Source organism: Phaenicophaeus curvirostris, chromosome 10 (assembly GCF_032191515.1).
Source record: "Phaenicophaeus curvirostris isolate KB17595 chromosome 10, BPBGC_Pcur_1.0, whole genome shotgun sequence".
Lineage (NCBI taxonomy): Eukaryota > Metazoa > Chordata > Aves > Cuculiformes > Cuculidae > Phaenicophaeus > Phaenicophaeus curvirostris.
Genome location: NC_091401.1, coordinates 19,712,275 through 19,727,102, shown reverse-complemented (window position 1 = coordinate 19,727,102; position 14,828 = coordinate 19,712,275). Strand labels below are relative to the sequence as shown.

General features: G+C 38.5%; 1 protein-coding gene across 3 annotated transcripts in view; it reads left to right on the top strand.

The window, feature by feature from the left end:
- The window catches only part of FNDC3B (fibronectin type III domain containing 3B), a 201,648-nt gene that overhangs the window by 182,795 nt on the left and 4,025 nt on the right, over positions 1 to 14,828 (top strand). For all 3 annotated transcript variants that reach the window (XM_069864562.1, XM_069864563.1, XM_069864564.1), the window contains exons 24-25: positions 7,468 to 7,634; positions 10,780 to 10,907. In XM_069864562.1, coding sequence (XP_069720663.1) covers positions 7,468 to 7,634; positions 10,780 to 10,907 — 295 coding nt within the window. The remainder of the gene's footprint in view (positions 1 to 7,467; positions 7,635 to 10,779; positions 10,908 to 14,828) is intronic.

Sequence of the window (14,828 nt, the reverse complement as noted above, 5' to 3'; positions counted from 1 at the left end):
AAGAAAGAGAGAAAGTATCATGTTATAAAAAAACTGCACCAATATTTTTCAAGGTGAGTGGAACAAAAAAGCACTTGTCAGGAGATGGTTTCCATGGAAAATTAAAATGGACTTTGAACAGTAACCAGTAAAGTCAGTGCAGAGATACAGATGGGCTCGTTTTTTCTGCGGAAGTGTTCTGTTCTATGAAGCTCCTAGCTCTTCCAGTGACTCTTCCACCCTTCTGTCTTCCTCACCTGGTAGTGCTGGAAACTTCCTCTCCCTAAGCATGGTGAAGTTGTATATAGCAGATGAAACTATTTCCCCTTCCTTCCAGCACAGTTTCTGTGACGAAATTACTCCTTGAAGAAATATAAAGAGCAAAGGAAGCATAAATACAATGGAGACAGCCTGTCACAGCGTCCAGTGCAGTTTCCCTGGCTGTAGAAATGGAATGTTATAGCTCATGGTTTGGTCTAAGCAGCAGTCTTGGCACAAAGACACTGCCAAGTGCAGCCTTTGTGTGTTAGTAAGTGATCATATATATGAGCCATATATATGTTTGCTCTGCATTAATGTGAAAGAAGGTAGAACAGAAGCACAGAAATAAATTGATAAACTTGATACCTCTGACGACTAGCATAATTGTTATCTGGTTACTGCAAGTTTCCTGCAATCTAATTAAAAAATTATTTGCACTTATGATTTGATCAAGACAATTTGCAGCTGTTTTAGCAGCAATTACTGATATGTATCAGGCCTACTGGCTTGTGGAGTTCTATTAAAATATAAAATTAGATACATTAACATATTCTTGCAAAAACCTGCAGGAAAAATAATTTTCTTGTTCCATAAAACAATGATGAAAGGAAATGAAGAATGGCATGCAAGCCTGGCTAAATAGGAAGTTAACATTCAGAAAAGGCTTTCCAGTAGTCTGTCTTCATATTGTTGCATTATGTAGATGGGCATTGCTATTAACAGTAATGATATTTATAGTAAGAGCGTTCTGATTGGATACCTGGAGCTCTGCAGTAAGTGCTGTGTGAATGCAGGAGAAGAGGAAGAACTGTTCTAAGTGTAAAAAGCTTAACTTGTTAATGTATTTCAGCTTTGTTCCTAGGAACAAGAGTAAAAACATTTTCAGTAGGTGCGGGTTAACTGTGTGCGCATCACCTTTTGAAGCACAGTGTGGTGTGAGAAAACTACATTAAATATTTAAGATTGTATGTTTCAAGAATCTAGTGAGATGCAGAATTTCCGTAAGTATGTTCAAAGAACCCCTGGTTTGGTGGGAAATGTTGTAGTTAGCTACACAGAAACACAGTTGCTCTTATGTGTTCATCAGTGTATATCTACAGGTACTTCAGACTTAGAGGGTGTAACTGAATACTCCAGGCGGCAGATCATAAGTAAGAGCAGCATCCAGACCATATCTGTACTGTAATGTTACTGTAATCAAAGCTATTTTCTGCACATCAAAGCTATTTTCCACATAAGAAAAATAATTACTTAATCAGAGTAATGACTGTTACTATCTAAAGTGGTAATCGGGTTCAGCTTGGAGCAACAGAAGCATGTTGACCAGTTTTCCAAGTGCACAACTTCAAGTTCCAACTTCATTTTGCTGAAGCTGGTAATCCAGAGACTACACTTTGCTTCCTTAGCAAGCTTTGCCAAACCAGTCTACCGATGCTGTCAGATCAGTAAATAGTTCTAAAATGATGTGCTGAATGAGATGAATTTTCAAAACAACTGTTAGTTGCTGCCATACTAGGGAGGTGGATTGTAATGCTGCACAAAGAAGGCAAAAAACCCATATGACTGAGTGCATTAGTTCACTACCTCTAAGCTGTGGGCTTTTTTTTCCTTTTCAGCTTTAAGCCCACTCTTATTTATACCTATTGTTACTTCTTAATAAATTGCTGCTGCATTCCATGGTATTGGTAGCTGCCTAGTAGTTTCAAAAGGCCACTGGACGCTCTCCCTAATTTCTCCAAGATCTTTCATTCAAATGCTGTTAAATTTGCATTAATTTGTGCTCAGTGTTGTTCTTCCTGTCTATTCCTCGGCCTTTGATGTGGCTACACACAGCAACCATCTATCAGGCACTTTGTTGGTCTGTCTTCCATTTCTCCTGAATGCATCCAGAAGCTCCTTGCAAAAAAACTATTATTTTTCTTGCTATGTGGGAGTTTATGTAGGTTAAGGGCGTTCTCCATTTTCAATAATTCCAGACATTTGACAAGTGACTATCCGAGGTAAATGTGGATTACATGCTCAAATTCAACAGCAGATGAAAGATGATCTTGTAGAAGCAAGCTAAAAATATATTTTTGGCTGCAAGTACTGTCTTTCTAGCCTACGGATGTGCTAGGTGATTAAGGGAAGAAACCAAAACTCTTCCCATCTGACTGTTACCACTTCTCTGTGTGCCTTTTTCAGCTTTCCACTTACTTTTGCTTTTCTAAGGATAAAGATGGAAAAGTTGCCTCCCTCAGTGGGTTCTCTTATTATTATTATGCCAATAAGCAAAAATTATATTGACAGTGCATTGTGGAGATTAGATTCATAACATATGCTTGTTCATAATATGTTTAAAGCTTTCTAAAAGGTATCTTCAGAGCAGAGGGGCCGAGAACATGTGTTTGGTCCACATCTCATGTTAGGGCTGGAAGTCAGGGTTTGGGGAGCTTGTGGGAGCACAAAACTCTTTTGGGAACCCCTGCCCAGATTTTTCCCTTCCCTCAACACCTACCTGCAAAACGTGATGCTCAAGAGTAGCTTGGAAAGGTGCCCGAGGCACCCAGGAGCACTGGAAAGATTGGGTCAGCCTCATACAGGTTATCAGAGCACTGATAGATGGTGGGGATGGGGGATGCTGCAGATGTGAGGCTTTTATCTTTCAGCTGAAGAGTTTTGAATACAGCAGAACTGAAAAGAATTGTGTGTTGACCTTACCCCTGTATCTCTGCAAGTTTAATGGAATAAAAGTCCGCTCTGTACTCAAGATGTGGATCAGAGAGAGTTAAGGTTCTCGTTGCTGGGGAAGGATAAGTTACCACACAGTGAGAGGTATTATTTCATCATGCTTTCTACTTTCCTCCTGTCTTCAGGGCTTCTCTACAGCCTCCCTTAAAAATGAAATGATACCTCTTGTTTTGACCCTCACCAAAAGCTGTTCTTATTACCCTTTTAGTGACTTAATTCCATTCTACTTCTGGCATCTAGGTTTAGTAAAGATTAATAATGCTTTTCTTGCGTCAGCAGGAACAAGCCAAGAGGTGTTAAACCTTCCAGTATGCTGGTGGGAAAAGAAAACCATATAGATTGGAAAGTGTTTGGTGATGTTCTTTAAGCAAAATAGAGGAATGGTCTAAAAAAGTAGGTGGAAGCTGTAACTGTGCAGATAAAAGGGATGTTGCAGTAATAACACTAAAAGAGCCGTTGGTTTCTGACATTCGTGTACTTTAGTTTCTAATTATGCAGTTGTCTGTGTGTGCTGAAACAAAGCTGCGGGTCGCCAGGTCAGACCAGCGCTGTATTAATGATTTCTCTCCAGCCAGAACTGTGGCAGATCACCACATTTTTCTGGGAGGCAGTAACAGAATCATTTGGGTGGCTTTTTTAGCCTTTGTACATGGCTTAAGATTTCTGTCTTATTTAGTGCTGTACAGTAGATTGTCTCTCAAATTAAGCTATTTTAAGGACAAACAGATTCCTAAAATGTAAACAAAACCCAAGAGTTTGAAAGATAACCTGCTGGTTAAAATGTGTTGAGAACTAATGAGCAGAGGTAGAACGAGTGCATTCATATTCCTCTGCTCAACTGGAAGTGACCAGAGTGAGGGAAACAAAATAGCTGCAACATGTAAAATATTTCCAAGAAGTTCCTCACTGAGAATAAAAAGGTATTGATGAAAAGCTAACAGCAGTGGTGTCTCCCAAACAGTTGTTCTAGGACATTGTGTTCTCTTTCCTTGCTCGGTGTAAGTAAATGAATAATCTGTGACTGACATCAGAATGTCTGGGAAGGGTAGAATTGGGATCACAAGAGTGAAATGAAGGGGAAATAGCCTCTGGGGAGTGTTTCCTGCCCTGGATAAATTTAATTTATTTTCAGCTTCTGCTGTTACTTTACTGGAGAGGAGAGGCAATGCGGCAACATGTTGAATTTGAATAATACAGATTTACTTGTAATGGAACAGGAGCACTTTGGACTTGTCTAGACCACTTTGAGTCCCTACTATCCCCACAGTTTTACCAATTCAACTGTCCTAATTTAAGCGTCTAAGGAACTAATGCAATGTAAGAGTGCCAATTTATGGAGTTTTTAAATGTAGAGCCCATGCTTAATGTGCTTTTTACGTTAGATTTAGATTTAAATTTAAGTTTTTAGATTTAAAAAATGAACTTGCAATAATAGGAATAAATTATCTTACTTTAGACAGTTTTTAATGAATGCAGACACAATGTTCAATCAGACTGATGAATTCAACGCTAAGGTCATTGCAGTCCTTCAGCAGAAAGTTTGAGACAGAAGAAAAGATTGTAGGACATATTGCTTAAAGTCTATAGCCATCTACATCAAGTAAATACACTAGTTTTAAAAATAACATAAATAATTCTGGAAGAGTATGAAGTACCTGAGGAAAATACTGGATTTTTATTTAAAAAAACACTACCGTTTTGAGGTTAAAATGTTTCATCTCATTGTTTCTTGCATCGTGATCTACATCTTCAAACACGATTAAAAAGCATTATTGTCATAGTGAAACCTAACAGCAATTGAATTTGATTGACTTACTAATTAGCATTTCTTCTTCCAAAATTGGAAGCCCTTGGTCTTCAAAGGTGGCTGAATCTTAGAAGTTTAAGTGTGCTTCCATTACAGTCTTGCATACTGAACATGAGTGCAAGCTCCTCCATAATGGTTTTTGCTTTCATTACAGATGTTTTTTGAGATGGAGAAGTAAAAAGGGGTAGAGATAGACACCAGATGGGAGTATTAGTCCAGTTTCCAAGTGAAAAGAGGAGCTCAAGTGTTTTGCCAGATCACTTTTTCAGTGTTATGAAGCCTCAGTCATGTTCAAAAGGCAAAAATGTACTTTGAAGACTAAGACACTGGTATTCACCATGTAAATGTCTAGCAAGTGTACTGTAAGCCCGCACTGGGACATGAGTGTGCTTGTGTGGTAGATGGTAAGGTGTATGGATCCTCCCATGCTTATCTAGCTTCACGGATGATTACAAAGAGAACATTAGTCTAAAATACTGCGTTGCATCTTTTTTGCTATCTGTTGCCCTTGGTTCAGGGTCAGATACAAGTCTTGGCACTTCTGTGAGCGCTGCAGTGGTTTTTGAGACAGCTGCCTGAGTGATCTACAAGAACTGGAGAGGGAGAGACAGAGTAGTCTTGTCTTTTCAGTCTTATTACTGTCCTAAATACATGTCTTTGTTCGTTGTGCGTTGAATCCCAAGAAATCTTATTCTATGAGAGCAGGTCCTGTGGCAGTCTTTTGAATCATGCCATAGCTGCTTACATGATCTTTATGTGTGGGATAGTGGACAGTCCTTGAAACTGTATAACCATAAAGTTGTAGAAAAACATTCTTCTTTTTGGAAATTGGCTTTAAAATCTCCTCTTTAAAAACCTATGGGTCTTTGATTTCCAGTCAAGGTGAGGGGCTTACTGAAACTCAGTGGAGGTAGTAAGTCACATTAGTCCTCAGAGTACATTTCCAACAATTTAAATTACTCCAACATTTCTTTTTATTACAGATGATTCTTGATCTCGCTGTACTTCCATGGATTTCTATTATGATGTAATATAAATTGGTTCCTGTCCCTGAGAGCTAATGACAGACCCAGTCACTTTGAAATGCTCAAATTGGTTATACTGTGTATCTCGTGCAAAGCCAGAGCACTTATTATCCAGGATACAGCTAGCACCTAGATAGGGAGGTTAAAACCAAATCTCTTTTGTTGGCTTCCTGGTGATTTACAATCCACTGAAATGGTTAAGGTATTTGAAAAAGTGTATTAAATCATAAAAAATACCCCATGTGATCCTACACAGTGAATTTTATGTTCTCCAGATTCGGGACTATTTCAGGTTAAGACCTTGTTCCCCAGTGGAGGCTTAGCGGGTTGATGCTAGATGCTGGGTGCTTCCTCTTTGTTTATCCTCATCCCCATTCTGTTCAGCACCCGAGGGGTCAGGATCTTAGTTAGAAATTGCAGGCTAACAGGTGACTGGTACTGAAAAGCATTTATCTCAGCAGAGCAATTGAAAATAGAAGTCAGATTCTCTCTAGCGACCTGTACTTTTCTCTTTTTCTTTCTCTTTTTCTTTCTCTTTTTCTTTCTCTTTTTCTTTCTCTTTTTCTTTCTCTTTTTCTTTCTCTCTTTCTTTCTCTCTTTCTTTCTCTCTTTCTTTCTCTTTCTCTTTCTCTTTCTCTTTCTCTTTCTCTTTCCCTTTCCCTTTCCCTTTCCCTTTCCCTTTCCCTTTCCCTTTCCCTTTCCCTTTCCCTTTCCCTTTTCCTTTTCCTTTTCCTTTTTCTTTTCCTTTTTCCCTTTCTCTATTAAGTGGCATTGATTTTTTTTTGTTTTGCACTATATTGTTGGACAAGGTTGTGTGTGTTGATGTTTGGTCTTGTCAGAGGAAGTGTTTTGGAAGTCACTTTTTCTTCTTAGCCTGCTCTCAAGTACAGGTGTCCCCCAGCACTCCCAGCTGGCAGCTTTTTCCATCCTCCATATCCCCCTCACTATATTGCTTCTCCTGTGCCTTTACACTCACAGACCACTGTGTATGTTCTCTCTGAATCTGTTTCTGCTGTTTGACCGTCTTCGGTCTGTGGACTTTTCAGAACTCAGAAATATATGATACCTTATGGTTACGTTGCACAATCTGTGTGTTCTGATTTAAACAGAGTTAATGCTGGCATAAGATGGCGCAGATGAGTGTTGGATGTGGTGTTTGAGTCTTAGTGTGCGAATCACAGAATGGTTTAGTTTGGAAGGGTCCTCAAAACCTATCCAGTTCAAACCCCCCTGCCCTGGGCAGGTACACATCCCACACTAGATAAGGCTGCTCTAGGCCCCGTCCAACTTGGCCTTGAACACTTCCAGGAATAAAGTCCAAATCAAGCAATAAAGGATTCAAAGAATTAATCTTGTTTTAAACATCTTCTAAGCCAGCACAGTGTATTGTAGCAGAATACAGGCTGAATCTGTTCTGATTACTTGGTAGTAGAAAATGCATTGGCAGATGCATTTCCTGAATAATTCACATAATTATTTTGTAAGGATTACTAATTGTTCTTAGTGTGTTAATAACGTGCCAGTTTTATACCTATCTTTAACAGCTCTGCAAAGCACATTGTGCCAGTTTTCGACGTATAGATACCTTGCACTTATATGTGTAATAGTCAGAAATGTCAGTGCCCCTCCAATGTAACTACATGTTCATATTTTTATTGTTTCTAGGTTTATTCCAATTTATAGGGGACCAAGTCATACGTACAAGATACAAAGGCTGACAGAATCCACTTATTACTCCTTCAGAATACAGGCAGTCAATGATGCTGGGGAGGGACCTTTCTCAGAAATATGTACCTTCTGCACAACTAAGTCAGTCCCACCTGCAATCAAAGGTATGTAATAGGGGTTTTTTTTACATATATGTATGTAACATATAATTATTTAAATAACAGCTAAGTATGCGCTGAGTTTGTAAAGGTTAACATAAGCTTGCAATAACACAAATGAAAGATCAATTTGCACTGCTTTGCACTGTATATTTTTTGTGAAATGTGAAGTTACATTATAGTGGGAAGCTAAATTATCACTCAAACAATATAAATTGAACAATATAAATGTTCTACCAGCCACTGTTGCTATGTATAAACTGTTAGTATGCTGCAACTAATAATAATGTTTATCAGGGGGTTGCTCTGGATTACCACACTTCTATATGGGATGCAACTCCTTTAGCGTCTATGTATACATACCAACTTAAGAGTTAGTAAAGATGTTTTAAGTTGTGTAAGTGATGTTCAGTGTAGCACTTCAGAGTTTATTTTTCCTTTCATTTATAAAATTAATAGTGATATTTAACATACTTAATGCATTAGATTCTTTATCTCACTGAATGTGTGTTCCACTAGAAGAACAAAAGGCCTAATTAAATTAAGTTTTATAATGAAATGTCTTTTACTGAGTGTAAATTTCAGCCAAAGTAATTTTACTCCTTCCTTCCAAGGAGAACTATTATGAAGGCAGCAGATTCTGTTGGCTGTCAGATACTAACTGAGCTGAAATCGGGTGCACCATTTTTTCCCCATGTGTTTAAAACTCCTTTTTTCCCTGTGTGCTTAAAACTCCTTTGTCAAGCTATACTATTCACTGTGAGAAACAGCAACTGTTAGGTTGTCAGATGCGTTTCATTTGCTTGGCTGTATTTAAAAATCTGGCTTTGGTGATTTTCACGCTATTCATGATCAAAGATTAGAGAAAGCAAAACACTGCTGTGGTGTAACTTCCCTAGTCCCAGGAGTAACGAGTCTCAAACACAGAGAAGAGAATGCGAGGAGGCTTCACTACAGTAAAACCAGCATATGCAAGTATCCCACTGTCAGTTCTACCTGGATCTGGATATCCTGTGGGTTTTGGCATCTGCTTTGATGCTGTTTCTGGAAGAAGGTATCTTTATGTGCTTGGTGTAAAGTTTGAGGGTAAATATGCTTCCCCAAAGGTCGGGTTTCCTGATTGATTGATGAACCAGGCTGGCATAGGTGATGGTAGTAGGGAAGGTGTACTTCACAGTTTCAGCTTCTGCGAGTTGTTAGAATGCCTGGGCACAGGCACGTGCCCCTCGTGGATCATGAGTCCATATTGCTATTGCTTGTCTTAGCTGCACTAAGTGGATAAAACTGGCAAAGGAATGCTGACATACACCGTAGTCACATTTTCATTTTATTGGAGAGAACTCTATCTTACTAAATTCAGATTTCATCTAGATTTTGAACTCCTTGCCTGCTTATTTAGTTCCTGTTAAATATGACTCATGCTCATGAATATCAAGTGACTAAAATATGGTGCAAATACTGGGTCCTGTGTGTGGGCTGGGACTATGAGTACATGACAAAATACTGGCTGACACAGAGAAAAGGGCACAACGGAAGCTGCATTAATGAACAGTGTGGAGAGGAAATGATATGGGGAAAAATGATCTGTTGTGGCAAAATAGTGTTGATTCCCTTCCGCGTTTGCAGCAATACAAAAGCATGTAGGTGCTAAACTTGGTATGTTTTTTCATGTATATATGCATGTGTTTATTCACCTGTAAAGTATCCTAATTACTCAGTGATGCCACCCCAAAAAATAGCACTATTGTTAATGACAGTGTTTTGTAAGCATCAGACAAAAATCTGACTGTATTGGGGTGAGGAAAAATAATTGAGAATGTTGTTGTCAGCTGAGATGAAGGTGTCTATTATCACACTCTCAACACTGGCAGATGTGCAGGGAGAGGCAAATGGGTATTGATTACATTTGGGTCTGCATATGATTCATGTGTTCCTCTTGGGTGGTAACAAATTAGTCCAAAATTCATGTAATATATGCAGCAGCAGCAGCATTTGTTTCTTTGATAGACTCTCCTGTTGTCTGTTTTCATAGTGTTGAGAATCTATATTACCTTTAATAAGCTCATGTCCTTGCACGTGCATGTGTTAACCACTCAGCAAAGTGCTCAGTGCCTCTTTTTCTCCTTGTTTCATTTTGGGGTCTATGTGCTTGCTTGCTCTGCCTGATCAAGAGGTTGGTAGACCCTGGAAGCTGTTGTAGTTGTTTTGATGCCTTCCAATGGCAGATGCTTGGTTGTACATATAAACATGCTACTGCTGTTAGCACTCTGCTCAGCTCACCTGCAAGCTTGCCAATCAGGCATAGTGTGCAATGTCTTTTGCCTTTCAACTGGTGAGAGATCCTTTCCCAAGGACAGCAGCATTGCAACAGCTGACAAATTTGATTTCTTAGAGTTCTAGTGAAAGCACTAGTCTAAGCCTGGGTAGAAATAACTGATCTGATCATCTGAATGTTCAGCACAGAATTAGATACCAGTCCAAACCTTGAAAATTATGCTTGCACTTTTGCTTCCCAGGCTGGACTTTAATAAATAAGATTATTGAGCTTCCCTTCTCACATTTCTTCTCCCTTTTTTTTCCTGAACGACATGTTTGCTATTATTTTTCTCTTTCAATGGTATGTTGCATGGAGGAATATGCAGGCATCTCTGCTGGCCCAGGCGTTTGCTCAGAACTCCACAAGATTGCTGCTTTTATGAATGCTGGTGTAATTAGTGCATTGGCTTCTGCTTTGAAAAGATTCTGAGTTATCCCATTCACTCCCCCTTTCTAGAGGCCCACACAGAAGAGTAAACTTCTTAGGAGCTTGTTAATCAGCTCTAAATTGCACTAAATTTTCTGTTGATAGAGTTTGTTATTGTTTAATACCACAAGAATCCTGAACTGCTTAATCAGGCAAGACTGTCCTGAAATAAATATGACTTTTGAAATACTTAAAAATCCAGCTTCGTTTTTACTTCTTTCATCCAGTGGTGAAAGCAGTTTGATTTTTGGCCACCTAATTGCAGTACAAATTATGTGCTGTTGACCCCTGTGATGTCCTGAAGTGCTCTTTTAAAAATGTTCTTGTATATATTACAGTGCGTGTAAAATGAACAAGCTTTCAATACAGTTTTTATATTAAATGTATTAACATTTAATTTTATTGTAGCCCCTCGAGTGACACAGTTGGGAGGAAACACCTGTGAAATTACCTGGGAAATGGTCCCACCCATGAAAGGAGATCCTGTTGGTTATATTCTGCAGGTACTGGTTGGAAGAGAATCTGAATACAAGCAGGTAGGAAAATGGTCTCGCTTTAGTATTGCTAAATTGATGATACAATGGAAATGGGTTTGAACATTTGCTGTGCTGCTTCTCTCTGCTGTATTGAATTACACTCTATGGTGATGCGTCATGAACTTTGGTAAAGGTTAAGTCAAAATTAAAGGCTGTAATGGGTTGTTTTCTCCCCAGAGGAAGTATATAGAACATCATTATCTTGTTGGAGTGATTTGCGCTCTCTCCGTAGTTAATCACCATTTCTAAGTGAACTAACCTTTGCAGAGTTACAATTCTGTCCACCCATGCTTTCTTCTGGACTAACTGTGCTAACCGTTGCCTGAAGACCAGAAGATTAAGTATAGGTAGATGATCTTCCTCTTTCACTAAGCCAGTTCCTAAACCCTGCATCAACTTTTAATTGGTTTCTTCAGGCGTCCCATTCCTGTCTGAGGTTTCGATGCGTGTATGTGCAACTGCTCTATATCAGCTGCCCCACAAACTGTGTCCTTCCTTGCACCATGGAAACAAAGTGAATGAAGCATGTCTGATGCTTCCTTGTCTGTCTTAATTAGAGATCACCAGTGGATGTTTCCCCAGAGCACCTGAATCACAGCTAGATCTTTTATTTAATCTGTCACATCTCTGACATCTCACACATCTCTGTGTGATTTACAGTGCACTTCGTGTGTGCCCTGTCTTCTCCCTGTCCTTTCTTACATTGTCATATACAGTCCAAGTAAGTCCAAATTAGGGAATGAGATATGTTAAAACTTAAGTTTTATTACTAAAAGAGTGAATAAGGTAGTACTTTGCAACTATCTTTGCTCCTTTTCAGTCTATTTTTGAGTGTTGCTGCAAATTAATGAATTAGCAAAATAACATGAATAAATGCAAGACAATTCATGTGGGTGCTAAAGATTCAGAAATCTTTTGGTTTTATCTCAAAACATTTTTGGTGCTGGTATAGATAATAAAAGCACTGTGTACTGTGTTGGCCTCATAATGTCAGGGGTAAGTGGGTAAGTGGATGCATTTCCCTGTTGCGTGTTAGGAAGTAGCATTGATGTATGACATCCATGTACAGCTGTAGTAAGCATAGCTTCAGTGCTTTAAATGTTCTGGATGTCCTTGGGGAGATTTAGGCATGGCTTCATGTTCCTTTAAGGGAGATAGTGGCTAGTCGTCACAGTGAAGAAATTTGGTATGAAAAAGCCCAGCAATAAAGGCTTGAGTTTTCACAGGTTACTTTCTAGAAGTTCCCACCAATGATGCTCAAAGCTGACGCTGTGACTTCTGTAGTTGCACTGGCTGATAACCAGCCATGGAAAAGAGGGACAGTTTCACTGTCTCAGTCTCAGAAATCAGTTTCAGTCATCAAAATTGCTTGTCTTCATCACAAATGTGTCTTCTCAGCCCTGGGACACATCGCTGGCTTACTGTAGCTGTGTGCACCTTCTCTTAGCTCCTGTTATATGAATAAGAGATAAAATATAGAAATGTCTTTCAGTGGTTTTCTGGCTAATGTATTTCAGTTTACCTTTGCTCTGGCATGCATGTGATCACGTTAGCTGAAAAGTGATTTTAGTGATACATTAATTACTTTCTAATTGGATGTCCTAAATTTACTTTTAAATCGATTTTGTTCCCTGCAAGTGACGTACATATTTTGCAAGTGTGTCTCAGGGGATGTATTATATTAGAGAAGTTTTACGAATTATTTTGAAGGGTTGCACAAATGAAAAATATGGTAGATTTTCAGGCTGTTATATAAACCCATGAGCAGGAACAGTGTCTTGACTGTCTGGAGTTCCTATAGCAGTTACCAGTGCATTTTATAAGAACCAGAGATAGTATGGCTGGATAAGAAGGAGAAAAATAGCTGCATGAAATAATTTTTTATGTCCCACTAGCATGGAAATAAATGCAACAAGTACCTATTTCAAGATATTTAGGGGCTGTGCAGGACTTCATATCACACTCATCCTCAAATGTTTTTACCTTCACTCACTCTTATTCATAGAATAAAAATCCACGTTTAAAATTATCTTAAAATTGAAACTTCTCAAATAATGAACATACAAAGCTGTTTCTTTGTTCCAAGTCTATAATCATGTCAATAGCTCATGTTAATGAGAAGTTGTATTGCCTCTCTACTTGGACTTGTTGGCCAACAAGTCATGTGTTATACATAAAAAGGTGTGCAGCTCAAAGGTTGCTTAGCAAATTTGTTACAATAACTAAGCACAATAACTTTTTGCCTGTCACTGAGAAAGAACATAGGTCCACTGGTGCTAAATACTCATCAAACCACTGAAAGCAGGATGATTTCCACCACTTCCCTAGCTCTAGTGCAGAAAATGTTTTGTCTATGTTGTTAGTGAATATTAATTCATGTATTCAATGTACTTTTGACTGGTTTTCAAACTTTAACAATGCACACTTCTCTCACTTGATAGTTTTGCCCTTTTCTGAGAAGCACTGTTGACTAGCTGGCTTGAATAAACTTTGTCATCATGTTTATTGGACAGTAATGAAGATACAGGTCTTTGATTTAGCCAAACTTAGCCCCCAGTTACATTGGTATTCACCACTGACAGAACAGAACAAGTAAAAAAACCTGATTAACTAGATAGGTCTTTTCAATGCAAAGACAGGTTGTATATATCCAGTCCCTAGTATCTATTAAATGTTATTTGTGAAGATTAGATTTTAACGTTTTTATTAAATATCATTATTTGGATTTTGCTGGATTTTTTTAATGTGGTCTTATTGGTTGAAAAGTTTAATTTATGGCAAAACATCTGATTACACATTTTCTTAAATGAAATTATTAATTACAACGGTGCCAGAAAACGTACCTTGCTTACAGTTGTTTTGGAAAGCTAGGTTTATCTCTTGAGAGATGACAAGACAGGCAGCAGTGCATAGCAGTGGTTAATTGCAGAGATTTATAGTATGAATTTGTTGTATTCCTGTCACCTGAGCTAAAGTGAACTTCTGGTGAATGCTGAGCATGCTTTAGGATTGTAACGATTTTGTTTAAACATTGCTTCTCAAGTTACACCTTGGGGCCACAAAAAATGAGCCAGTTAGGGGGCTTCCACTTAGTCTGAAAACTCAGGGTCACCATCATTCAAACTGTATTTGGATAAACCATGAAAGTTCAAAGGGAGGGAATGGAAGAAAAACCTTAGTCTTTTGTCCCAGACTTCAAGAAATCAATGACCAGCTTTTTAAAAGAGGGGGCAAACATGGGCAGCAAAGCTGGACTCTTTAACTGGTATTTAGCTGAACATGTCTTTTTCCTCCTATATTTCTTACTCCAGGATAATGCACAGGAAATTCTCCATCAACTCGAGTTTAACTTCACTCTTCTTACCCTTTTCCAAGTTGAGTTCTTAACTTCAGGGGGGCAAAGATGCTCTCAGCCATCTGCTCCCACAGCAGGAAGAAGGAAACCAACTAAATACACCAAGAAAGTAGTACCTTAAGTTCAGGACTTTTTTTTCCAGCAGAAGCAGGCATTGTGACATGTTTTTCATTTCATAAATACCAGTTTCAAGAGCCCTCTCTTAGATAAATTGTTGACTGGTTATTTGTTTTCGGAGTTCATAAATGTTACCAGTGGTCTTTTTCTATTTAAGTCACAAAAGCGTTGCTTAGATGTTCAGTTATCTCTCTTCTTTCTCATAATGTGACTCATGCTCTCTGAGTCACACACTACCTACATTTGATCAACATAAATACATGATGGGTTTGGATTGCTAAAGAATGAAACACAATGCAGCAAAGAGGAGCTTTTTTATACCTTAATAATATTTTATCATTTTCACAATTCTGAAAGCGTAATTTCTGGCAAAATTCCAGACTCTGGAGAGAAATGTGAGGAAAGTACATTAAAATACTATGTATAACCCATTTTATGATTATACAATG